The 27,779-nt window shown below is 39.1% G+C and overlaps 1 protein-coding gene across 5 annotated transcripts in view; it reads right to left on the bottom strand.

The window, feature by feature from the left end:
• The window catches only part of Zfand4 (zinc finger AN1-type containing 4), a 91,459-nt gene that overhangs the window by 39,261 nt on the left and 24,419 nt on the right, over positions 1–27,779 (bottom strand). For 3 of the 5 annotated variants that reach the window (XM_036182493.1, XM_036182494.1, XM_036182495.1), the window contains exons 3-6: positions 26,368–26,443; positions 25,328–25,395; positions 22,073–22,259; positions 6,308–6,455 (exon numbers count right to left, since the gene is read on the bottom strand). In XM_036182493.1, coding sequence (XP_036038386.1) covers positions 6,308–6,455; positions 22,073–22,259; positions 25,328–25,395; positions 26,368–26,443 — 479 coding nt within the window. Of the gene's footprint in view, positions 1–6,307; positions 6,456–19,204; positions 19,210–22,072; positions 22,260–25,327; positions 25,396–26,367; positions 26,444–27,779 lie in introns of those variants that run through there. The other 2 variants (XM_036182496.1, XM_036182497.1) reach the window with 2 other exon arrangements.

The following is a 27,779-nucleotide window of genomic DNA, read 5'->3' as shown; positions in this document are numbered from 1 at the left end:
AGCCCCCATCTGGATCAGGCCCTCTGGATAAGTGAGACAGTTGATTAGCTTGAACTGTTTGGGAGGCATCCAGGCAGTGGGACCCTGACCTGTCCTTAGTACATAAGCTGGCTGTTTGGAGCCTGGGGCCTATGCTGGGACACTTTGCTCAGCCTGGGTGAAGGGAGGAGGGGACTGGACCTGCCTCGACTGAATCTACCAGCCTGAGCTGAATCCCCAGGGGAGTCCTTGCCCTGGAGGAGATGGAAATGAGGGGTGAATTGGGAAGGGGGGTGCTGGAGGAGGGAGGACAGGGGAATCCATGGCTGATATGTAAAATTAAATTAAATTTTAAAATTAAAAAATAGTAATAAAAATAAAAATTTTTAAAAAGTAGGAAAAAAGAGGAAAAAGAGTTACTCAACTTGTCACCATCAATAAATGAATAACTGTGCATGGAGTAAATCCACTTCTACAGTAAAAATAATATTTCATATTTTTAAAAAAGCTAAACATTATAAAATTAACAAGTTATTAAAAAAAATGAAGTACTTTATGTTAAAAGAGGATAAGCATGCAGTGAAACTGACCCAAAATAGTTCATCTCCAAAAAGCCAGGGCTGGAGGTGTAGCTCAGGGTTACAGTGCTTGCCTAGCCTGTGTGAGGCCCTGGGTTTGAGACCCAAGACTAGGGGAGTGCGAGGGAAGTGGTGTCAGACTCTGCTACCACACACTTGTCATCTCAGCACTCAGGAAGGTGAGGCTCAAAGACTGCGAAATCAAAGCCAGTCCGGGTACATAGCAAGAACCTGGTAAAATTAAACAGGAGAGGAGTGGTGGTTGGAATAGAATGGACCCCATAGGCTCCTAGAATGGCACTATTTTGAAAGGATTAGGAGGCATTTGCTTGTTGGAGGAAGTGTGTCATTGGGGCAGGCTTGAGGCTTCAAAAGCCCAAGCCAGGCCCAGTGTCTCTCTTCCTGCTGCCCGAAGATCCGGATGTAGAACTCTCAACTTCTCCAACACCATGTCTGCCTGCAGGCCACCATACTCCCCACCATGATGGCCATAAAGTAACCTCTGAAACTCTAAGCAAACCCCCAATTAAATGCTTTCTATTATAAGAGGTGCTGTGGTCATGGCATCTCTTCACAGCAATAAAACACTAATACAGGTGGACACATCAAATTTTAAAATGAAGCCATTTACGAAGAAAAGTGGGGTGCACTGGCAAGAGGACTTCAATTGCACTATAAAAAGCAGCAGCAGAACAACATTGTTAAAAAGCCCCAAACATTTCTTATTGAATAAATCATCGCTCACCAGTTATAGAAATGATTGCTGAAAGTAGTCTTCAAATTATCACTTAAGGGGTTTTTTCCTTGAGTTTTAGACTTCTGGAAATTCAGTACTTATAAGCCTTTCCTTTCCTGAGGAATTTATTAAGATATGCAACTAACCAAAAAAGTATGGGTCAAGTTCAGTAAAAAGACTCCTCGAAACCATGGCAGGGCTAAGATAGACAAATGATTTGTTACATATTCTTTAATAGTAGAAATGCTGTTCATCTAAAAAATAGAAACAGAATGAAGAACTGAGAAAGCAAAGTAAGTTTTCTGACTGTCACTTAGCTAACATGCAGGAGGCAAAAGGTGTCAAGTGTAGGGATGATGACAGGACAGCAAGTGTCCCCTGACCTTTAGGATTAGCACAACCAAAGTGCTACGACACTTGTGAGACCACATAGCAAATACTCCTGTAAGGTGAAAAGAAACCCACAGAAACCTTTAGTGGGTTTTCATGTACCATGGCTCTCACTGCAGAAGAAACCAAACTGATACAAATAATCATATGTAAGCAATCAAGGAGGTAGGTCTTAAAGATAAATAATGGTAAAACTTGTACTATGAAGTTGAGAATAAACTATCTTTTGAATATATATCGGGCACACATGGGAAATATCAGATCTCTAATAATTAAGTTCTAAACAGCAGAACTATAAATGACATTGTCTGATTTCCATGCAAAAAAACTAAAAATTAAACACAATGAAAAGTCAAAAAGCCTCAGCCACCAAAACTTATCTAAATCTACTCAACCACTTTTGAGCTAACAGGAAATCCTAAAATAGTAAATTGAAAATATTACCAATTGATATAATGTTTCTGTGGATGTATTATACAACGAATACATCTTTTGTGTGACATTTATGCCAAAGAAGTAACCAGTATCTTGTCATGGTGTAACTCAGATAAAACAAAACTGAGGAATAATTTATAAAACAATGGGGTTATACTCCTTAAAATATCTAATATAATTGTTACCAATTGTGTAGCCACTTCTGAATTTACCAGGTTCTACTGGACACGTCCAAACTCATGGTCACATAGATAGATGGTCCTGGTTAAACTCAGTGTGTTACAAAACAAAACAAAAACAAAAGAGATTCATGGGTATGATGGGGATTGGAGAGGGATGGTAAGGAGATGGGAGAGGGTTACTACGAATTTTGTACATGTGTCAAATTATCTAAGAATAAAGTATATGATGTGAAAGCAACCTAAATGTCTACTCATAGGTAAATGAATGAACAAAATGTGGTACATATGTGCAATGGAATTACTCAATCTAAAAAAAGTGAGATTCTGACCACAAATAATCTAATACTTCACTTACATACGGTATCTACAGTAGAGAAACTCACAGAAATGAGAAGTGGAATGGTACTTGCCAGAGGCTAAAGGGAGGTATAGGAAGATGGCTTTAAGGAATACCAATTTTCAGTTTTGTAAGATATAATTCTGAAGACTAATTGAACAAAGAGATAAACATACTTAACACCACTAACAGGATTACGTTTAAAGACAATTAAAGCCCATGTGGTTGCACATTCCTGTAGTCCCAGCATGTGGGAGGTAGAGACCAGAAAATTAAAAGTTCAAGAACAGCCTCAACTATATATTGTGTTTGAGGCTAGCCTAGGCTATGTGAGACTCTGTTAATAAATAAATAAACAAATAAATAAGTAAGATTGATAATAAATTTTATATATTTTACCATTATTTAAAATAGAAATAAGTTAAAAATAGTAACTACGTGGTAGTTTCCTCTCTCAATTTTGCTGTATGATGGAAAATTGAAGACCACTTCCCCTTAATGAATACAAATCCTAAGAAAAACACTAGTAAAACTTTAAAAACATAAAAAAATATCATAACCAAGAGTGAGTCATGCCAACAACACAAAATTATTTCATAGTTTTAAAAAGTTGATAGCCTACACTATCAGAATTGCTTTATTCAGGATGCAATATGTTTCAACTTTCTTCTTTGACCTATGAGTTACTCAGAAGTGTGTTATTTTGAAACATCAGATTTTTTCCAGATATCTATTATTGATTTCCAGTTTTATTCTTTTGTAAATCAGAGCATTTTTAATGATTTGAATCCTTCTGAAATTTATTAGAAATTATTTTATGTACAAAATAGTGTTTTTGTTTAGAGTAGATGTTCTACATATATTCCCTTAAAAAGAAATTCATATTCTGCTGTAGGGTGAAGCATTCTGCAAATGCCAGTTGGGTCAAGTGAGTTGCTACTGTTCCTCAGGTCCTCTGGGAAACCTTTTCATTCTCTGTCCTAGCAGAGGGTGGAAATCCTTGGAGATAAGCACTCATCTATTTCTTATAGGTTTTGTTTCATATATTTCAAAGTTTATTGCTACATGAACAAAAATTAGAGCATATTTTGTCAATTGTTCACCATCTGAGTAAATAACAAATGATCTTTACCCAAATTTAATATAAAAAACAAACAGAAGAACAGTGTAGATCTAAACTAGAAAGAAATAACCACCTAAAAGTTTTGGAGAAAACCATGGAAGCAAATCTTCAGGACCTGTGATAGGAAAATATTTCATAAAAAATTATTAAATACCAATCATAATAGCAAAACTGACAAATTATAATACATTAAAATTAACAGTATTCATCAAAAGTGGATGAAAGAGAAAGTCACAGAGTATTAGAAACTGCAAACCATACTTCTGATATAAACTTTATATCATACATATAAATATATGTGTATTGGTTGCTTTGAGACAGGTCTCATGGAGTCCAGACTATATTCAAGCATGCTATACAGCTGAGCCTGAGTTGAACTCCTGATGCTCCTGCCTCCACCTCTGAAGGCCTGGTATTGCATGAGTTCATCATCACATTCAACTACAATACACATTTTTTAAATGTCTACAAACCAATAAATAAAAGGAAGATAACCTAATTTTAAAATGAGCAAAATATTTGGCAATGTAAAAAGGACAGAATTTTAACCAAATGGTCATTTTTTTAAAAGTTAACATTATTCCTTATAAGAAAAATTAAATAAAAACCAGTACACAATCCCAAGAATGGTTAAGAAGAAACACTGACAAATGTTAAGTTGTTGGCAAAGACTGGCACAAACTAGAATCTTGTGTTATTAATGGAAGTCTGAAATGGTCGAAAACCTATGCAAAACAGTCACTGTAACTTTTTCTGTTGGTCTGTTTTTGAAGAGGGTCTCACTATGTAGCCTGAACTGGCACAGAACTTACTGGGCAGGTAACCTAAAGCTCCTGATTCCTCCCTGCACCTCACAAAGTGTAGTATACTATGGTATACATCAAATACCTGGCTATTTGGCATAAAACATGTTATCTTTCCTATGACTTTCTAAGTTTCCTGCTAATGATACAAAGAACAAAGGGCATGTGTTCATTAAAGAATGTATAAACATGCCCCAGGGCTGGAGAGATGGCTCAGAGGTTAAGAGCACTGACTGCTCTTCCAGAGGTCCTGAGTTCAATTTCTAGCAACCACATGTTGGCTCACACCATCTGTAATGAGATCTAGCGCCCTCTTCTGGCCTGCAGTCATACATGCTGTATACATAATAATAAATAAATAAATCTTTAAAAAAAAAAAATGCCCCAGTGGCTCTGTTAATAGCAGCCAAAACTCAGACACTTGAATGCTTATCATAGAAAAGAAAGAAACAAAAAGAACACCTGTGTAGTTATACAATAAATTTAAAATATTTTTGAAGAAAATAAACCAGAATTTTATAAAAGACTGTATTGTCTATGGTGTTTATTTATAGAAAGCAGACAAAAACTACTTGTGGAAATACGTGTAAAAATCGTGGCTATTTTAGAGAAGACCGTCCAGCAATCGTTTACAGAAAAAGGCAGGGGAGCTAGGGTAGTAGCTCATGCCTTCAATGCCAGCAGAGGCAGGCAGTTCTCTGTGAGTTTGAGATCAGCCTGACCTATGGAGTGAGTTCCAAGAAACCAGGCAAACACATTGAAATCCTATTTCAAACAAACAAAAGAAAAACAAAAAAAGAAAAGAAAAAAAGGAACGATTTTGAGTTATAGTTTTAAATAAGCATATTTAACTATAAAAATTCATCAAACAGAGCCTAAATTTTATTATTATTATTATTATTGTTGTTGTTGTTGTTGTTGTTGTTGTTGTTGTTGTTGTTATTAGGTGATTTGCCATGGGGAGGTCAGAGGACAACTTTCAGGAGTCAGTTCTCCCCTCCTACCTTAGTAGGATTTGAACCTGAGGTTGCAGGCTTATGTGGCAAGTGCCTTAATTTGCTGATCCATCTGGTCAGACTTCAAGGAGTGTTTTAAAAGTCTGTGTATTTCACATGGGGAGGCACTAACAGAGTGAAAAAAGTCAAGGTATAGTGCAGCTGTGTTGGGGTTCAGGGAGAGAAGGAGAGGGGAGAGAGAGACAGACATGTCCAGAAACAAAAACAACTGTCAAGAATGTGGAAAACTGTAAGTCTCAAGCAATGCTAGAAAGAATGTAAACTGGTTATTCACTTTGGAATTACTTTAGAAAACTACCAGTTATCTACTAAAGCTAAAGGAGTAAATCTCTGCTAGCATGGTGGCACATACCTCTCATCCAAGCACTCGGAGGACTGAGAGAGGACTGCTGAGAGGTCATGCAGATCTGGGCTACACACTAAGTTCTAGGCCAGCCTGGGCTACAGTATGCCTGTCTCAGTGCTTGTAATGAGTAAATCTTGAAATCATATTTTTAAAAGTAATTATTGAAAGGTTAAGCTAACTTTTAGTTCCCCCTTTCATGCTACAACTATGACATTTTAAAGATGAATCATGCTCAGTGTGCACAACCCTTTCAGGTGTGTTGCTAGACTAAAAACCTCAATGTTCACTTGTTACATCTTAATAAATAAGTTGAGACCAGAAACGTGCAATGAGTAATACTTTATAGTTTTCCACAGTTACCAGCAGCCCTCAACAGCTTCACCTTTTTGCTGAGGTTCATGTTCTCCATCTTAGCCTTCAGCAGCTTCATCTTATTCATAGTTATTGAATTTTCAATGATCTGTTGCCCAGAAGGAGAAGGCTCAGCTTCTTCATCCTCATCTGTATACAAATTATACACAGAACCACCACTGCAAGGGAAACAGCAAGGACTTAAAACATGCAGGACTCCTGCTGAGGACTCAGTGCTGTGGACAACAGCAACTGTAGAGCCTACTAGGTGGGAAACACTAGCTACATTTTGTCATTGTAAGTAAGAGAAAATAGTTCAAAATGTTTCTTTTGCCCCAATTGACCTGGAACTTGCTGTGTAGCTGAGAAAGGGCTTGCTTGCTCTTGGGATCCTTCTGCTTCCACTTTCTGAGTGCTGGGATTACAGGTGTGTGCCACCCACATCCATTTTTTTTTTTTTTTGTAGTTCTAGAGATTGAATTTAGAGTTCTGTGTGTGCTAGGCAAGCATGTTAGATATTGAGCTACATATCCAGCACATTCAAAACATACTTTGGGGGCAAAGGACAAAGCTTAGTGGGTAAGTTGCTTGCCTTACAAGTACAAGTATTAAAGTTCAGTTCCAAAAACCCCATCTAAAAAGGTGGGTATGGAGGCATGGGCTTGTAATCCTAGCATGGGTAAAGTGGAGACAGGCACATCCCTGAGGCTCACTGACAGCCAATCTATTCTCTCCTATAGAGCTTTAAGCCAAATGAAAGACCCTATCTCAAAAAACAAGGTGGACAGCTCCTGGAGAACAATCCTGAGGGCTGCTTGCAGTCTCTACACACACATGAGCATACACGAACACACAAGTACCACACAGTCACATTTGCACAACACAAACATTTCTTAGGAGAAGACAGTTGGGGGAAATGCTGCATCACTATTTAACACTACTGAAATCGAATAAGCTGAGAGACTCCACAATTACTGCAGCACATTGACAGCACTGCCTGCTGTGTGCTGGACACTTGCTCCATCAGTGCTCCTTGAAGACCATTTCTCTACAAAATCATAGAAGGAAGATATGATGGCCCCTTTTATAAATGAAAAACTGCAATGAAGAGGGACAGGACAGCAACATGCTTCAGTTGGGAAAGGTGCTTGCCACCAATCCTGATCACCTGAGTTCAATCCCAAGCATTTACAAGGTGGAAAGAGAACAAATTCCTCTAATCCCCAGATGTGTGTAGCAGCATGCACACATCCACCCCAGCATTAAATAATCTCCAGATGTGTTCAGCAGCAGGCACATACCCACCCACTCCCAACACTAAATTAACAGGTGAAATTTAAACATTTAAAGCCTGGAGTAGTGATGCAGCCATTAATCCCAGCACACAAGATGCATAAGTGTGTGGATCTCTGTAAATTTGAGACCAGAATAGTCTAGATAGTGAGCTCCAAGCCAGCCATGACTGCATAGTGAGATTGTCTTTTAAAAAATGTAAAAACTAGTGTTTTTAAACTAATGTTCTTATTTATTCTTGAGACTTCCAATATATTTTGATCATATTCATTACACTTCCCCAACTCCTCCCAGACCATCCCTCATCTCCCTACACATCCAACTCCATGTTCTTCCTCTCTTAAAAACCAAACAATTTTCTGAGAAACCACTACACATATTTCTACAGTGGTTGTACAAGTTTGCACTGCCACCAACAGTGGAGGAGTGTTCCCCTTGTTCCACATCCTCTCCCATAAGCTGTCATCAGTGTCTTTGATCTTAGCCATTCTGACAGGTGTAAGATGGTATCTCTGAGTCTGGGTTACCTCACTCGGGATAATATTTTCTAGTTCCATTCATTTGCCTGCAAATTCTATGATGTCATTGGTTTTTTTGGAGTTGTTTGTATTTGCATTTCCCTGATGACTAAGGATGTTGAGCAATTCCTTAAATGTCTTCCAGCCATTTGGGATTCTTCTGTTGACAATTCTCTCTTTAGATCTGTAGCTCATTTTAAAAATTTGAGTGTTTGGTATTTTGCTGTCTAGTTTCTTGAAAACCTAGGATATCTAAAACAATCCTTTATAATAAAGCAACTTCTGGAGGCATCACCATCCTTGACTTCAAGCTCTACTATAGAGCTATAGTAATAAAAACAGCTTGGTGTTGGTATTTAAGGTGGTAGTGCAAACTCATACAGCCACTTTGGAAATCAGTACAGCAGTTTCTCAGAAAACTGGAATTCAAATCTACCTCAAGGCCCAATGATACCACTCTTGGGCATATACCCAAGAGATGCTCAATCATACCACAAGGACACTTGCTCAGCTATGTTCATAGGAGCATTATTCATAATAGTCAGGACCTGGAAACAACCTAGATGCCCCTCAAGTGAAGAATGGATAAAGAAAATGTGGTACATTTACACAATGAAGTACTACTCAGCAGTTAAAAAACAATGACATCATGAAATTTGCAGGCGAATGAATTGAACTAGAAAATATTATCCTGAGTGAGGTAACCCAGACTCAGAAGGACAAACACAGTATGTACTCACTCATAAGTGGATACTAGATGTAAAGCAAAGGATAATCAGACTAAAACCCACAGCTCCAGAGAAGCTAGAAACAAGGAGGACCCTAAGAGGGATATACAGATCACCTTGGGAAGGGGAAGCAGAGGAGACCCCCATGAGTAAACCAGTCAAGAGGGAGGGTAGTAAAAGGGAGGGGATGGGGGATGAGAACACGAGGGAACAGGATGGTTAAGCTGGGGGAGAGATGGAGTGGAAGAGCAATGAAAGAGATATCTTGATAGAGGGAGACATTATGGGGTAAGGGAGAAACCTGTTACTAGGGAAGTTCCCAGGAACCTACAAAGACAACCCTAGACTACTAGCAATAGTGGTGGTGAGGGTGCCAGAACTGGCCTACTGTGGTAAGCAGACTGGTGAATACCCTAACTGTCATCGTGGAGCCTGCATCCAGTAACTGATAGAAGCAGATACAAAGATCCACAACCATGCACCAGGCCGAGCTCCAGGAATCCAGTCAAAGAGAGGGAAGAGGGATTCTATGAGCAAGGAGTGGTCAAGATCATAATGGGGAAAAATCTACAGAGACAAGTGAACCAAGCTCAAAGGAACTCATGAACTGTAGACCAACAGCTAGCTGTAGAACCTGCATGGTACTGGACTAGACCCTCTGCATAAGTGAGACAGTTATGTAGCTGGGTCTGTTTGAGGGGCTCCTGGCAGTGTGATCAGGATCTATCCCTAGTGCATGAGCTGGCTTTCTGTATCCCATTACCTATGATCAGACACCTTGCTCACTCCTGATAAAGCAGGGAGGGGCTTGGTCCTGCCTCTACTGAATGTACCAGGCTTAGCTGTCCTTCCAAGGGAGAAATTACCCTGTTGGAGGAGGGGATGAAGGGTGGGACAGGGGAGGGAAGCAGGAGGAGGGATAAGAGGGGGATCTGTGGTTTGTATGTAAAATGAATTTTAAAATTTTAAAAAGAAAAAGAAAACAAACAAACAAACACAAACAAAAGCCGAGGAATCTAGTTTGTGTTCATCTACCCTGGACTGGGGTTAATGTACCAAGTGTCACTCCATTGAAGAAAATGGATTTTCCCTCTCCCAGAAGCTGTTAGTTGTGCATAAGTCCTTGACTAGATGTGGGCATTCTACATACCTAAAGCTAAAAGCTAACTCTCACATATGAGAGAAAACATAGGTGTTTGTCTTTCTGGGTCAAGTTACCTCACTCAGGATTTCCAGTTCCACCCATTCACCTGGAAATTTCATAACTTCATTTTTCTTAACAGCTGAATAATCTCCCATTCTATAAATGTACCACATTGTCATTGTGCATTAATCAGTTGATGGACATCTAGGCTGTTTCCAATTGCTATTATACAGAATCAATGGATATAGATGAGCAAGTATTTCTGTAGTAAGATGTATATCTCCAAAAGCTGTATAGCTCGATCCTGTAGTAAATCTATTTTCAGCTTTTGAAGAACCTTCACACTGATTTATTTCCATAGTGACTGTACCAAGTTGCATTAACACAAGACCACATGAATACATGGTTCCCTTTTCCCTGCATCTGTTGTCATTTGCTTTATTAATCTTGGCCATTCTAACTAGGGTAAGACCAACTCCCAATGTAGTTTTGTGTTTCCCTGATTGATAAGAATGTTGAACACTTTTCAGTGTTTTTCAGCCATTTGGGTTTCATCTTTTGAGAACTCTGTTTAGATCCACGTCCCATTTAACTGCAGTTTTCTAAATGTTTAGACTTTTTTGTTCTAGAACTTTCAGATGTATAATTGCTAAATCACTTTTCCCATTCTGTAGGCTGTCTATTCAAATGAGGATGCCCTTTGCCATTTATTCACTCTTAGACTTAATGTCTGTGCTATCAGGGTCTGATTCATAATGTCCTTTCCTGTGCCTATATGTTCAAACTTGTTCCCTACTTTACCCATCAGATTCAGGATATCAGGTCTTATATTTAAATCCTTGATACATTTGGAACCCAGTTTTGTACAGGGTGAGAGCGAAGGGTGTAGTTTCATTCTTTGACATGCAACTTTGCAGTCTGACCAGGACCATTTGGTGAAGATGCTCTCTTTTCACTAACGTGTGTTTTTGACGTCTTTATAAAATATCAAGGGTCTTAAATTCTATTCTATTGATCAATGTCTCTTTTTAACTTAAAAATATTTTGTGTGACTATGGGTTTCTAACTGCATGTATGTCTGTGAACCACCTGCAGGCAGCGCCCTTGAAGACCTAAAGTAAATGATGAATTACCTAGAAACAGATGGTTCTGAGACATCATTTGGGGTGCTGGGAATCAAATCCAGATCCTCTGGAAGAACAGGCAGTCCTCTTAACCACTGAACCATCTCTCTGGCCACAACTTAACTGGTTTTTTGTTTGTTTGTTTGTTTTTGCCAATACCATGCTGGTTTTATTACTCTGGTTCTATAAGCTCTGGAGTATAGCTTAAAAATCAGGAATGGTGACACCTCCATTACTTTATTGTTCAAGACTGTTTTTAGCTATCCTGGGGCTTTTGTTTGTTTCTATATGAAGTTCTAAGATTTTGATGGGGTGGCAATGAATCTGCAGATTGCTTTTGGTAGGGTGGCCATTTTCACACAGTTAATACTACCAACCCATGAGCATGTTAGGTCTTTCCATCTTCTGATGTCTTCAATTTCTTTCTCCCATGTCTTAAAGTTTTTATTAGACACATCTTTTATTTCCTTGTTACATAATGTGTGTGCACAATTATGAAAGTTGTTTCCCTGATTTCATACTAAGTATCTTTGTTACTTATATAAAGAGAGGCTACTGATCTTTGTGTGTTAATTTTTGTATCCTGCTACATTGCTGAATGTATTATCATCTATAGATGTTTTCTGGTTGGAGTCTTTGGGGTCTTTTTTCTTATGAAATCATATCTCCTGTAAACAAGGGTACTTTGACTTCTTCCTTTCCTATCAGTATTATCTCCTTCACTTATCTTATTCTAGGTAAGGCTTCAAACAATATAGTCAAGTGATTTTAGTGGAAATGCTTTGTGTTACTGTTAAGAATTATGTTGACTGCAGGACTCTTGTAAGCTGTTTATTGATTTACATATTTTGAAACATTACTGAATATCTGAGATGAAGCCAACTTGATCATGGTGGGCAATCTTTTTTGATGTATTCTTGAATTCGGTTTGTAAGTATCTTTTGAGAATTTTTTTGTATTTTATGTTTATAAAAGATACTGGTCGGTAAGTTTTTTATCTGCTGAGTCTTTGGCCTTGGTATCAGAGTACCAGTGACTTCATAAAAAGAATCTGAAAGTGTCCCTTCAGTTTCTGTTCTGCAGAATAATTTGAGAAGTACTGGTGTTAATTCTTTGAAAAGGTCTTGTAGAAAACTGCTGAATCTATCTGTCCCTACACTTTTTAGTTGGGAGATTCTAAACTAAAGTTCTATCTCATTATTATGATTGTTTGAATTATCTACTTCATTTTGACTTAATATTGGTAGCTTGTATATATCTAGGAATTCATCTGTTTCTTTTAGGTTATCCAGTTTTGTGGAATGAAGATTTTTAAAATATGGTTTTATAATTCTCCAAATTCCCTGAGTGAATGTTTTAACATTTCCCTTTCCATCTAAAATTTTTTTTGGATTTAGATCCTCTCTTATTAATTTGGCCAAAGAATTGTCAGTATTCTTTAATTTTTTTTTTAAAGAATCAACTCTTTGTTTTGTTTTTTGGGTTTTTTTTTTTTGTACTTTAAACATCTGTATTAATTTCAGTCATAAATTTATTTCTTCCCACTTAATTTTTTGGGGTGTTTTCTAAAGCTTTCAAGTGTTTAAGTTGTTAATGAGCTCATTCCATTTTTAATTTTTTTATATTTATGAGTGTTTTGCATGTATGTATGTATGTGAACCACACATGTGCCTGAGGGGTGTTGTATCCAATGAACATGGAGTCATTAGCCACCATGTGGTTCTGGGAACTAAACCTGGGTGCTCTGCAAGAGCATTAAGTGATCTTAACCTCTGAGCTCACTCTCTAGCCCTGATCCAGTTTTTTGATGCAAGCACTTGGTGATATGAACTTTCCAGTTAGGGCTGCCTTCATTGTGTCCCATGGATTTTGATATGCTGTATTTTCATTTCATTCATTCTAGGAAGTTTTACATTTCCTTCTTGATTTCTCTCTTAACTCAATTTTTATTCAGTATATTGTTTAGCTTCTGTGAGTTTGTGTATGTTCTTCTGTTTCTATTGTTGATATTCATGGTGATCAGATAGGATGCAAGATATTATTTCAATTGTCTTGTTTTTGTTGAGACTTGCTTTGTGTCCTAATATGTGGTCAATTTTGGAGAATGTTCCATGTGCTGCTAAAAAAAAGAGTACATTCTTTAGTGTTTGGTGTAATGTTTTGTAGATCCATTTGGTTTATGATATTTAACTGCAGTTTGTCTGTTTTTGTCTAGATGACCTGTCTCCTGATGAGGGTGGAATACTGAGGTCTCCCACTATCACTGTATTGGGGTCAGCCTGTGGTTTTATATCTAACAGTGTTTCTTTTATTACATTAGATGCTCCTTCAGGACATAAGTGTTTCTAATATCCTCTTGGTGGCTTTCCTATATGAAGAGTAGGCATTGTCCTTCTCTGTCTTGACTGACTAGCTCTGGTCTACTATGTCAGGTAGTAGAATAGCTGCCCCTGCTCGGAATATCTTTTTCCATTCTTTTACCCTAAAATGGTGTCTGTTCTTGATCTGAGGTGTGTTTCTTGGAGGAAGCAGAAAGACAGATACTGTTTTATGATTCAATCTGTTAGTCTGTGGGCTTTTATTTAGGGGGAAGGACTTGAGACTACTAATATCCGGAGTTATTATTAGGTAGTGTTTGTGGTGTTGATATCTAGTCTCACCTTTGTTTGCTATTACCCCAGCTGGTCAGTTGTGGACCAGTTGAATATTAGTATTCTATTTAACCTTTTTGTCAACTTGAGGCAAGAAAGACTTACCTGTGAAGAGGAACTTCAAGAGAAAAAGTGCCCCTATTAGACTGGCTTGTGGGAAAGCCTGTAGGGAATTTTCTTGGTTAATGATTTATGTGGGAAGACTCACTGTAGGCATTGCCTCCCCTGGGCAGGTGGTCCTGGGTGCTATAAGAAAGCAAGCTGAACAAGCCATAGGAACAAACCAGTAAGCACTGTTCCTCCATGTCTTCTGCTTCAGTTCTTGCCTCCAAGTTTGTGACTTGAGTTCCTGCCCCAACGTCCCTCAGTGATGGAGTGTGATCTAAGAGTTGTAAGCTGAAGTTTTAAACCCTCCCCCCCCCCCCCAAGTTGCTTTTGGTCATGGTGTTTGATCACAGCAATAGAAACCCTGACTGAGACATTGTGTTCTCAGTGTTGGGGCCACTCTGGAGTTGCAGGTGAGATTCCACATGGTCTGATAGGAGAGGTGGGTAGGGAGAGGACTGGGTTGGAGTGTCTCTAACTGTGCTTGTGGATTGAGATCAGGAGGTCCCAGGGATCAACAGTAAGCAGGAGGCTGGGAATTGAGGCTCTAGGGGTTCTGTCCTTGAATTCCCAGTTCAGATTTGTGCAGTGGGTGGGGTGGCTGACAACATGTAGTGGGAGGTGCAGGTGAACTGACTCTGGGGTCCATATTTGCGATGAAGTTCTGATTCAAACTCCATCTCAGACTCAAAGCAGTCTCAGATCTGCAGGATATATTAGCGTGGTCAATAGGTGAACAGAGGGTGGGGCAGCAGGGGCTGGGGAACAGCAGGAGAGGGGATGACACATGTAGACAGACATAGACACTGACTGTGTTTAAGTAGGATTTGGGGCTAGCTCACCAGGACCCCAGTGGTGGGTGGGTTGGCTCACAGTAGGGGTGGATGAACTGGCTCTGGGAGAACCTACCTAAAGTTCCGGTTCCAACTTGGGTTCAGACCCCAAGGAATCCCAGATTGGCAGCAGTGGGTAAGAAGTTGAGGAGGTGGATCTCCATGAGTTCAAGGCCAGCCTAATCTTAAAAAGAGTTCCAAAATAGCCAGGGCTGCAGAGTGATCCCTTCTCTAATTAAAAAAAAAAAAAAAGAGAAATTTAACTTGCTTTAAAAAATAAGAGGTTAAATAATTTGGCTCAAGACTAGAAAGGCAGTAGAAATTAGGCCTAAGATCCAAACAGCCAATCTGTCTAGTTCCAAAGGTAAATTTTTCTATTACTTCCTGTAGCTTCCTCAGGTACCAAATAATAGATATTACTAAATCATGCTTGACAATGAGTGACAAAATTAAAATAATGATAGCTTTCATCTCTATGTCAACATACCTAAAAATGAAGGTACATGAAGATTTCTGTCAGTCTACCTTAGGAAGTCAGAAGGAATGATTGAGTGCACTCTAATTTTGATTTCCTTGAAATATTTTAACTCTAAGTCCTTCTCTGCTGCACCATGGTATTTTAACTTTACCCTTCAAGGAATACTCTAAGTTTTCTAATACAATCTTACGGTCATGGGAAGGACTAAGACAGGCTCCCCATTATGCTGTCTGGACTGCTGTAACTCGCTATGGAGACCATTTTGGCCTTGAGCTTCAGCATTCAGTGTGTGCACCACATGCCTGCTAAAGAATCATATTACTGTGTTTTCCCTCAACAATCATAGATTCATGAGACTAGTTAGAAACCAATCATTTATGCTCAATAGGAAAAATAAAACTAGACTAAGACAATTTATAATTTACAGTCATTTATGAGTCCCTAAAATGCTGTGTATTTAATATTCATTTGTAGAGATTCAGCTTTCATTTCTATTCATGTGTATGTGTGTTTGGGAAGGGTATACACCATGTTGGAAGGTACGCATGGAGGCCAGAGAAGGGCATTGGATCCACTGGATCGAGAGTTACAGGTTCTTGTGACCCACCTGATGTGAGTGCTGGGAACCAAATTCTGGTCTCCTAGGAGAGTGGCAAGTACTACTCACTACGAAGCCATCTCTCCAGTACCTATAGTTAAATACTCCAATAGTCTCTTGAATTTTAAATATATAAATATTCTCTATACTCTTAATAATATGATTAAAGAATAACAGATGGGCAAATGTGACATTTACTTCAACATGAATATTGTTTATCCCAAAGCCAAGTTCTCATGTGACTTTTGCATTTGAAAGGTAAGATCTGACCCTGGAACTCTGTCCTCAGCCTCCCAGTGCTGGGACTGCAGTGCTAAGCCACAACACTTAACTTCCTCATTGGGTTTTTAAAGGCAAGTTATCATTTAACCCTTACAATGTCTGCTTAGATTTCTCTCTTACAAAACAAGGCAGCATGATTCAGTAAAATTATTTGGAACTAAAAAAAATTAGTAATATTTTGTATGTGAATGAATCTGCTAAGTGTCTTAGCAAAACAGGGCTATGGGGCAAAGTCAACCTGCCACCTACTGTGTGACCCATGAATTAAGTACTTTTTCCACACCTTTAAATAGAAAAAGATGAAAATAATTGTGTTGTTTAACATATAAGATCATCCAGAACTCATATCTGTGATGAATCCAGGATTCCTGGAGCAGAGACTGGCCGGCTAGTCTGTGCATTATATTCACAGTTTCTGCACCACGGCGGGCTGACAGCTGTGTGAAGCAACACTCAGCATGGCACACTAAAGCCTAGCTTGTTCAAATCACAGTGAGCAATCACAACTCATCCACATTTGATGTCATGTGTATTGGTACTGGTACCATTTTCTTTCCTTTTTTTCTTTTTTTCTGAAACAAGTAGGCTTGAATGGCCTAGAACTCCCTACCTAGATCAGGCTGACCTTGAACTTGCAGAGATCCACTCTCTCATGCTTCCCAACTGCTGGTGAGCATCACCATGCCCAGTATTATTTTGTAACTTAAAAAAAAAATCAGTGTACATCAAATATGTCAACATATTAACAATGGACTTAGAAGTATACCCATTTATAGCAGATAGAACTGAAATCATTAGAGAATATTTTGAAAGCTGGGTCCCTATTTTCTTTGTAGAGACCTACAAAAAAAACAAGAGGTATCCCCTCTGGCAGTTTAGGAGGTTGTGTTGGAGTCTATGGACTGTGCTCTAACTATGTGGTCTAAACCTCTCAGTAATGTGCAGTCTGAAGAAATATGAGAGTGGCTTGTACTTAGTCCCTTGGACATATGAGGTCCACCATTTTTACGTCTCTCTGCTGGTGTTATGGGAGTAAATATCCAGGAACAGATCCTCAGGCATCTACTTGAGGCCCAGCTCTTAGCTATGGGCTCTTTTGACCTCTTTTTTCTAAATAATAATAATGACATAACAATAATAGTGTGTGTGTGTGTGTGTGTGTGTGTGTGTGTGTGTGTGTGTGTGTGTGTATGATGTGGTGGGGTGCCATGATGCACACTCTGAGGTCAGAGGACAGCTCTGGAGAGTCTGTCTCTATCTTCTCTACCTTGACATGAGTTCCAGGGGTCCAACTCAAGTTGTCAGGCTTGCAACAGCAGCAGCAGCAAATACTGTTACCTGCTGAGCCATCCTGCTGGCCCTGGTGTGCTCTATTTTTTAGAGTTATATTCCCTTGGGTCGGTCCCAGCAGAGATGAATCATGGTAAGCAGGATATAATTTCTCTTAGTTAAGGTGGACAATGACTCAGTAGTAGATCACTACACAAAGTGCTCCCAGTGTTAGGCTCGGTCCCTACACTTTCTGGAAAGAGGAGCATGCTAATGCAAGAAATAAAGGAAAACTACAATATATTAAATGCCACTAACAACTAGAATGGCAGGCCAAATAATACAAAGCAGAGATGGGACTGTAAAGATGGCAATGGAACTTGCTGCCAAACTTGACAACCTGAGTTCAAGTCCCCAAAGCCACATGGCAGAATTCCCTCAAGTTGTCCTCTGCCCACCGTGTATGTACATATGCACATACATAAATAAAAATGATATGCATTGTTTAAAACATTGAAACGATAAAATTACCTAAGAGTGAAAGAAAGAGAAGAGATTACAAAACATGAGAAACTTTAAAAGAGAACTGGGAATATTAGCTCGTTGTTTGCAGCTGCCTAGCACGTGCAAAGCCCTGGATTCAAATCCTGGAAGGAGAGAAAAAGTGGAAAGGAAATGAGACAGAGGTAGAAACAAAGTCAGTAATACAAATTAAACAAAAAAGGAAGTATTAGAAGACAAAGAGAAAAATGTGAAGCAAAATACATGCACCAAACAATTACCAGAATAGTCCTAATAAGAAAGGAAAGTATTATCTGTACTGAAATGGTCCCCTGCATGTGTGAAGAGCAGACACCCACTACTGTTTCAGTCAACTCTTATTCCCATGTCTTGTTTCCACGTCTCTCTCTGAGACAGCAACAGCCGAGGTTAGGCACTGGGAGGCCTACTAGGGGTAAGAGCAACTATCTGCACTGAGGAGCTGGGGATGGCAGGCCAGCAATCCACCACTGCCTTCAGCTACCATCTAACCAGGTGCATCTGCTTGGTTCTTCCAGCTCCTAAGCTGCAAGTGCAGTGCTTCCACTGTTAAAGGAGAAGTCAGTCCGGCAACCTCTTCTTGTTGCCCACCAAGTACCTCTGGCACAGAATTTCAGTATGACAGTCTTCTCTGTGGACAAACTGGTTTTCAAAGCTATCCCTTCTCCCTTCTTAAGAACACCACCTTCCTCACAACATCACCATCAATGTGTATTGGGAGACGACGCAGGAAGGTTCTCTACCAGCAGCCTGTTTGCGGATTCCTGAAACGTGGCATTGAGATTGCCCTTCTGCACCTTGTTAATTCCATGTTAGTTGCACTTCCTAGGTATCTGCCTTTCTTGATCCTCTTCCATCTGCTGTGCTGCTACAGTCTCTCTCTGCTCCAATCTGCGGAGGCTGGGTTTCTTCACATCTCTTCCTATCCACTCTTGAACTTCTCACATTCGCAGGCTAGTCTCCTTGAGAAGCTACGCCCTAGGTGTTTGAATTCCAACTTATGAATAAGTGGGTAAGTACTGGCTGCCTCTAATTGTTATTTTGACCCTCCCCTTAGAATACATCTGATAAATATGTGAATCCATCATTCATCACTACATCAGCAGAGTCAGCAGTTAACGTCACTTATCTCATGGGGTTATAGGACATCACTTGGATGGCTTAGGGAAGTAAAATTTTATCTGTGTTTCAGCTCTTCCATGGTTGTGATAAATAATTGGAATGACTTAAAAAGAGGGAAGATTTATTTTGGCTCATGATCTTAGAGGTTTCAATCCATGGTCATTTGGCTCTGTAATTCCTGGACCATCATAACACAAAACATCATGGTGGGAAGCACATGGCAGGCAGGACAGAGCTACTCACCTCATCTGAGCCAGAAGGAAGCAGAGAGAAAGAGAAGAAAGCTTTCAGAGGGAAATGCTCTTTCCACCAAGCCTGACCCCCTGAGTTCAACCCCCAGGACCAATAAGGTGAGAGAACCAACTCTTGCAAGTTGTCTGATCCCACATCCTACACACATGCACATGCATACACATAAATAACAAATGAATATTTTAAGAGAAAGAAGACAGAGCCAGGATTATATTTTCCACAGCATAAGCCTCATACCCATTTCCTCACGAGGCCCCAACCTCCCAATATGCTATCATAAATCCACAAATCTATTAATTATATCTGAGTGCTTAGGATTCAATCACTTCCCAAACGGCTATCAACTGACAACAAAGCCAGGAAGCTTTGGGGACTTCTCAAATTCAAACCATAATGATCACTCCATCATGTTTTTTTCTTACTATTTTTGGTGACCTGTACAGAAAGTACACATTAACGTCACGAACTTCATGACAATATTTGGGTTAAGTGGTAAACACAAACTGAAATTATAGGCCAGCAAGATGGCTCAGTGAATAAAGGTACTTTCTGTGTAGGACTAACAACCTGAGCTCCATCTCTGTGAGCTATGTGTGATAGAAAGATAGAACCAGCTCCTGTAAATTCCCTCTGACCTCCACACATCTATTCACATGCATGTGTATATAGCACAAGTGCACACACACACACACACACACACACATGCATACACACACAATAAATAAATGTAAATAACAAAACAAGAAGTTAGCCAGGGGAGCCAGGCACAGTGGCACACACCTATAGTCTGAGCACTTGGGAGGTAAAGAAAGGAGGATCAGGAATGTAAGGCCTCCTTCTACTACATACTGAGTTCAAAGCCAGCCTTAACTTCAAAAAAGACATGATAAAAATTACCTGGAGGCAAATGAAACTGAGATGTAGAAATTACATTACAAGCAAATGGGGAAAGGTATATTAAAAACATGGCATATGAAAAGACCTGGAAATCTGAGGGTGACATATTATCAAGGGTCTCCCTCACATGTGGAGAAACTGTTATTAAAGAATTCTGCTAGTGCTTCAAGGCAGTAAGTAATCTTCATTAATCTTCATTGCTAACCTCCTCTCCATGTCTCTCCAAGACAAGTGTCACATATCTAGTTCTAACCAGATCCTGACCCATTAAGAAAACAGTCTCTGATTGTTAGTTGGCTCTTCGTAGCCCTCTCCCCCAACCCCCACACATGCACACCAAGAGTCTAAATTCTCTTTCCATACACTCTGAGCAGAATCTTAGAGGAAACTGTACGGCTCTCCACCTCTGGAATTTACAGCAGCACAGTCTGTCCTTGAGTGTGGGTATAGCCCAATATGACTGGACTGGCCAACTGACTATGGCAAAGTAAAGGGATTCTGAAGATGTAATTTAGGCCCCCAATCACTTTGTTCTGAGTTAATCAAAAGGGAGCTTCCAGAAGCCTCTAGCCAACCAGCAGCCACAAAAACCTAGGGCCCTCAATCATCTAAGCGGAAGGAAATGAACCCTATCACTGTGTGAATGTGATTGTGAAGGCAGGGTCTTTCTCCTAACCAAACTATAGAACACACACCGCCTTCCCCTTTGTATAAGGTGCAGGGGAGAGGGGAACCTGAACAAAGCACCAGCTCTATTTAGATATCTCACCCCAAGACACTGCTCTCCAGATCACAAGCTGGGCTTTCTTTTGAATAATTTTAGCACTACATCTTTATCTTTTTGTGGGCCTCACTCTAGTTCCCTTATGGTATCTTTCCTTCCTTTGTTTAGCAAAGCTGTCCTTATTTAAGATCACTCCTCACAGGCCATCTCTAACTCTACATTTCAGGTGAACTGAAGGCCAACTCATCTGATCCCAGAGATCATATCCTCTGCAACAATCACCAAGATCACAGCACCAGGACTCTAGCAAGTGGATGATGCTCAGTGAAGGTGGAGATACTCTTTTTAACATGGTGCCTCTGCATTACTTTATACTGGCCAAACGTTCATGTTTAATGACTTAAAGGCGAAGAGAGCTGAGGGACAGTTCAACTAGTCAAAGCATTTGCTGCCAAGCCTTACTAAATGAGTTCAACCCTCAGGACCCACAGGTTGGAAAGAAACTGTTTCTCCCAAGATGTCCTCTGACTTTCACATGCATCATGGTACAATCATGCCAACACACATGCCAACAAATAAACAGTGTAATTAAAAATAAAAATAAAAGTTGAAATGCACAGAAACTTAAGAAATTATCTTGTCCCAATTCTTTCATTTTTCTACTGCCTACCTAAGCAATCAATAGTGTTTTCCTTCTGAAAAGTAATATACAGTTTATTTCCTCTTACATAATAACAAAATAAAAAAGAATTTTACCCATTTTTAAGTAGCAGAGTTAAAAATGATACCAACTTTAGGATTAATCCTTTCTGCTACGTCATGATTATGTAATAATATACTATTATCACAAGACTATATTCTTGTTTTTCTTGTTTTTTTGAACTGAGGATCGAACCCAGGGCCTTGTGCTTGCTGGGCGAGCGCTCTACCACTGAGCTAAATCCCCAACCCTATTCTTGTAAACATCTTAGAGTTGCACAAATAAATGGAAATAAACCATATTTATTTAAAAAAAAACTATCAAGTAAAGAAAATTAAATTTAGGAATTCATTTTTAAATATCAGCCCCTGAAGGATGATTTCAGAATTACTTATCAGGGAAAGGGGTGAAGAGCACATGAAACTTACTCTGTCTATTTATACACTATGGCTACTTTAATACACAGAATACCCAAAGGCTTCAAGTGTGCAGTACAGTCTCTGGTCCTAAGTGAAACATGCAAATAAAACCCATTTACCTTAAAGATTCAGATAATGGTGTTAAAGTGCCATCTCCCCTATCTACTACACGAAAGAAATTCAATTGATCTCCTTCTCGGTATACCAAAAATGTAACTTGTTTGTTGCAAGAGGTCTTTTCCCAGACCTCGTCCCGACTGGAATCCATGTACTCAGCAAGCTCCCTAAGTGGGTCTTCCACAAGAACTACAAATGGAAAGATTGGTAAACAGGCTTTCAATTCATATCAACACTTTTGCATCTTGTTACAGTAACAGGATATATATGCTGAATTTATACAACCATACTGTACATGCAATAAATAACACTCTCCAAACAGGCTTCTGATATTTTTATATTCTATACAGCATCCCTTATTAATTTTTTGAGAATTTAATGAGTATTGTATTTTCATTATTTTCCCCCTCCTTCCTCCAATCCTTCCTAGTCTCTCCCACATCTTCTCAAACTTTCTCTCACTTAGTAAGGAAGTTGGAATGCTGTGATGCCCTTAGGAAGGGAACACAGGGAATGCAGCTGAGCAGCTGAGCTTGAGCCTAGCAGGCACAAGGCTCAAGGCTCAACTGCCAGCACAGGAAAGAAAAATAAAATAAAAAGAAACACTAACAGAAAAATACTAAATTCTGAAAGTAATGAGGTAAAAGTATCAAAGATGCCCCATGGTCTAAATTTAATGCCACTACTTCTGAAACAACATTTTGATTTGCTCTTTCTGCTTTCCGTCCTCCTGCCTCCAGCTCCTACATGGCTGGGATGACAGGCAAACACCACAGTATCCAGAACTATTTTCAAAACTTACAAGTCCCACTTTCCATGTTACAGCACTAAGAAGTAAATATTACTAAAGCTGCTAAAAGCCTTTCCTAAACCCACGTCCTAAGCCAGGAGGTGCTAAGGCTGTCTAATTGTGCATGCCTCTTCATAACTCAACATTCATTACGATTTTGTCACATAAAGCAATGCAATTTAGGATGTAAGTTTGGAAAGGGAGGATTGCTTTCTTGTGCTATTTATTTTAAGGCAAAGCTTTAACATTCTATGACCTAAGCTGGCCTGTAACTTGCCATCTTCTCACCTTAGCTTCATGAGCACTCAGATTACACATGTATACCATTAATGCCTGTTTCCCCACTTTGTTTAGATAATGGCTACTTTAAAAGCTAAATATTATTGTAATTCATTTGATAAAGGCCCTTTCCAAATGATGAGTCTGAGAGACTAAATGAGTTTTAAAGATGCAATCGTACATACTATCTATCAACTTCCTAAAATAGGATGCACAAACCATTAACTACTATATAACTCTAACTTGATATAACGGCTCAGTAAACAGAGTTCTTGAATTATCCTTACCAGTATAAATTTTACAAATGTGACATACAATCATTTCCTTTTAAAATTTTATATGTCTGCATGGGTGTATCTGCACATGCATTTGGGAGTGTGGATGTTAAATCCCTCAGCGACAGAGTGACAGGTACTTATGAGATGCTGGGCTGTTTACATGAGTGCTGGGATCTGAACTCTAGTCCTCATGACTATGAAGCAAGCAGTCTCAACTGCTGAGCTGTCTCTGCAACCCATCAAATTACTTCAGAAATCAGTTGACAGAGGAGTCCTGAGGTCAGAGTGCAGCTTAGTCAGCTGTAACATCATTTCCTTTGTTTCCTCTAACCAATGCAAAATAGTTCAGCAGTTCTCACAAACTGCTCTTAAGGTAGATTAGAAAAAACATTTTAATAATCCAATTTTAACCAAAATTATAAAGCATGGGGATGTAATTTGACATGTGCGAATCTATACTCAATTTCCAGTTTTCTATTGTGGAGGTGTAAACAGGTGTGAAGGCCTTCTTAAAATGAGGGCCACAGAGCAGGACTATTCTGAGCATGGCTGTCATGGTGGGGCTGCCTGTGACAGACCTGACTTGGAGGCTAGTAAGCATGCTCCTGGCTCTTCCCTGGATTAAAACCTTGAGGTAGTTTGAATAGGAATAGCCCCCATAAGCTCATATATTTGAATTTTTGGTCATTAGGGGGTGGCATTACTTGACAAGGGTTAGGAAGTGTGGCCTTGTTGGAGGAAGTGTGTCATTAGGGGTGGGCTTTGAGGTTTAAAAGCTCATGCCAGGCCCGGGGTCTCTCTCTTCCTACTGCCTGCAGATCCTGATGTAGAACTCTCACAGCTACCATGTCTGCCTATGTGAGATAATGGACTAAACCTCTGAAACTGCAAGCCAGCCCCAATTAAATGCTTTCTTTGATAAGAGTTGCAGTGGTCATGGTGACTCTTCACAGTAATAGCACTAAGACAAACCTTTTTATTAATTAATTTTCAGCTCATGCTGTCTTTCTCACAGACCTTCCCTACTATGCTATTTCTATAGCTGTTATCACATTCTCTTGTCTATTTCCCACACAGAGCTCACAAACACTTGAAATTCCATCAATCTCTCACACATTTATTGGAGGCAGTGTTATGAAGCAGAGGCTCTGTCTCCCTTGTTTACTACACTTGGGACATTCACTCAAAATCAATAGATGGAGCTGGAGAAATGGCTCCATAGTCAGGAGCACATCCTACTGTTGCAGAAGACCCCAGTTCAGTTCCCACCCTGAAACTTCAGTTCCAGGGAATCCAATGCCTTTTTCTGGCCTCTTCAGGTACCTGCACTCATGTGTACATACCCACACAGAAGCACACATATAAACACATCATTAAAAGTAAAATAAAATATATTTTAGAATCCAGTAGATGCTCGCTATGCATTTGTTGAATGAATGAATGGATTCTAGAGACCACTCACATTTGGAGAAAGGATTCTACAGGACTATGAAATTCAGTTTTATCCCAGGTAAAAAGGCAATTCAGTTATATACTATAGCAAATAATTATCCCAGGAATTTAAAACTCAAGCAGAATTTAAAAAGCAACAAGACTAACATAAATCTAAACACAATGCTAATGTGATGTTTATATTATCATTACATTTCTCCTTCCTTTACTACTAAGTTTTATTTTTAAATATTCCTGGATTGAATCCAGAATCATGTGGGGTTTATTCTGGGGTTATATTTTGGAGTTCCAGTGTTTATTATTTAGGATTTAAAGAATAATGCCTAAAAGAATCAAAGGCCTAATGCAGAAAAGGCACTTGGCTAAAATGAAAGCCTTTAAAAAACATTAACCCCCTCGAAGAGTAGTACTACTAAATTACTTAATGATGACTGTTAGATGCTTTAATGTATGCCTACCTTTTCTAGTACTTATTGGTCCACCACGCATAGCCAATACCAGCTTCAAGGTACAACCTTCTGAAATGCTGTGAACAGTTAGCACAAAAATAAACTATAATCACCAAATAACAATCAGTGTCAAAAGAACCACTAATTATGTGATTTATTAGGCTTACTATCTATTCCCTAAAATATGAAGAAAGACACAGCAATATGAATAAATATATCATTTGCCTGTATAAATTACAGAAAGTTTATAAGTTCTCATAAGCTTTTTAAAAAAGAAGGCCCAGCAAGTTGGTGATGGCACACACTTTTGATCCCAACACTCTGGAGGCAGAGACAGGCAGATCTCTGTGAGTTCAAGGCCAGCCTGGTCTACAGAACAACTTCCAGGACAGCCAGAGTGTCACAGAGAAATCCTGTCTCAAAAAATACAAAAAGGGGGCCCACAAAAGAAAAGAAACTTAGTTAAAACCCAAAGAATTAGGAAACAGAAAATTCATTCAAAGTAAAAATAAGACTGCAAATCCACCAGCTCTGCCAACTCCTAGTGTTCTTCCACCTCTCAGCCTCTAATTCCTTTGTCCTCAGTGTAAGAAATGACATGGGAGGAAAGAGAAACGTAAAATGTCAGAAAGCTCATTTGTAACCACTGATGTCCACAGTACCATTTCTTAAAGAGAAAAGGGACCTAATGAACAAAGTCTCAGCAGAGAGAACTCTCTCATGCCCAAAACTTGTGAAAATGGGAAGAAAAGAAACATGACCAGGAGATAATAGGTCAACATTGAAAGAAAAAGGCAAAGAAAACAAGAAGTTATTATAACCATGCAAGAAGGCAAGGACAAAAGGCTCAGCATGTAGTTCACTGAAGGTGGACTATAAATATCAGAGAACAAAGACCAAGAACAAAGATAGTACCAACGCATTTAGAGGTCAAAATTCAGAATGAACGCTGGGATCCCCCTGTTCAGGACAGACATGAGGAAAAACACTGGCATGTAGAGTTATAATACTGCATGCCTATAAAGCTGCTAATATGTAATTACACTCACTTGTAATCATTCAAGCAATAATCATCTTCAAGCTCCATGTTATTCCAAATTAAGTGCTGCTGACAGATGGGAATACCTTAAGGAAAGGTGATAATAAAAAGTGTTTAAAATTTTAACACCATCTCTAAAGAACATGACACAATGTTGTTTCATTAAAGAACTAAGAATACTTATGAATTAAACACACTTCTGATCTTCTTCAATGTATGACTGGCACCACTATTATTTGTCCTGTGGCCAAGAAAGACAATTTCAAGTGTCTTTTGTAATCATCATCATGTTTATCTTTAAAAACTTTCCCTTGCCCAAATTTCTTTAAATACTCATGGTTTACCATGGCATATACATTTCCATTGAAATGTTGATCTGTTTGCAAAGATTCTTAGAAGAATCTCTAATTACTATTTAGGTTGCCAGAATGAAGTCTATCTGAGTATTCACATATATAATATATGAGACAGAAACTGAAAGAATCAGCTCAGGATGCCAGAGGGGGAAAAAGCACCATAGGCTGGGTGGCCTAAACAATGGAAATATGTATCTCATCATTCTTGAGACTGGGAGCCCATGGATTCCAAGTAGATGCATTCTAAGGCCACTTTTCTTGGTATGTAAGTAGTTACCAGTCCACTGTAGACTCACATGGCCTTTTCTTTCTGTGAGAACATGGAGAAAGAAGTTTCATGTCTCTTCTTACAAAGATACTATCATAAGGACTGTACCCTGTGACCTCATGTATCCCTAATTTATACACTAAAGGCCCCAATCTATAAGTTCTATCACATTGGGGATTAAGGCCTTAACCAAAGAATTACAGGAGAAGCCGGACATGAGAACACACATAATCCAGTAATCAGATGACTGAGGCAGCAGGACAGTGAGTTTGAGGCTGCCCTGGGCTAAAGAAGATATGCCAGGCCTCTGGGCTGACTATAGAGTGAAGCACTCTCATAAAAAGACAGGTTGTATGTCTGCAGGCCAGGCTGTAGGGACTTGAACATTCAGTCACAATGACATGTATTTACATACTACAGCTTAAATATGATTCTTATGAGGTTTTCTTAAATAATTTCAGGCAGGTATATTTAAGACATTCAAATTTGCATTAGAATGATGAGAGCAAAATCAAAAGAATCTCTAGCTAATTGAGGGCAGAAACCATACAGTCATCTTAAAAGACACAGAAAAGGTCAACAACTCTTCGTAATACAAGCCCGAGGAAAGCAGGATCAGAAGGAATGTACTGCATCATAATAAAGGTATATACAACATATAGCCAACATGACACTAAATGGGGAAAACTCAAAGTCATTGCTTCAAAAATCAGGAATAAGACAGAGTGCTCATTCTTGCTGTTCCTATTCAATATATTGCCCAAAGACTTTGCTATGGTAATAAGGTGAGAAAGAAGC

Source organism: Onychomys torridus, chromosome 3, assembly GCF_903995425.1.
Source record: "Onychomys torridus chromosome 3, mOncTor1.1, whole genome shotgun sequence".
NCBI classification, from domain to species: Eukaryota; Metazoa; Chordata; class Mammalia; order Rodentia; family Cricetidae; genus Onychomys; species Onychomys torridus.
The sequence above is the reverse complement of the archived record's forward strand: the minus strand, read 5'-3'. Positions and strand labels throughout refer to the sequence as shown.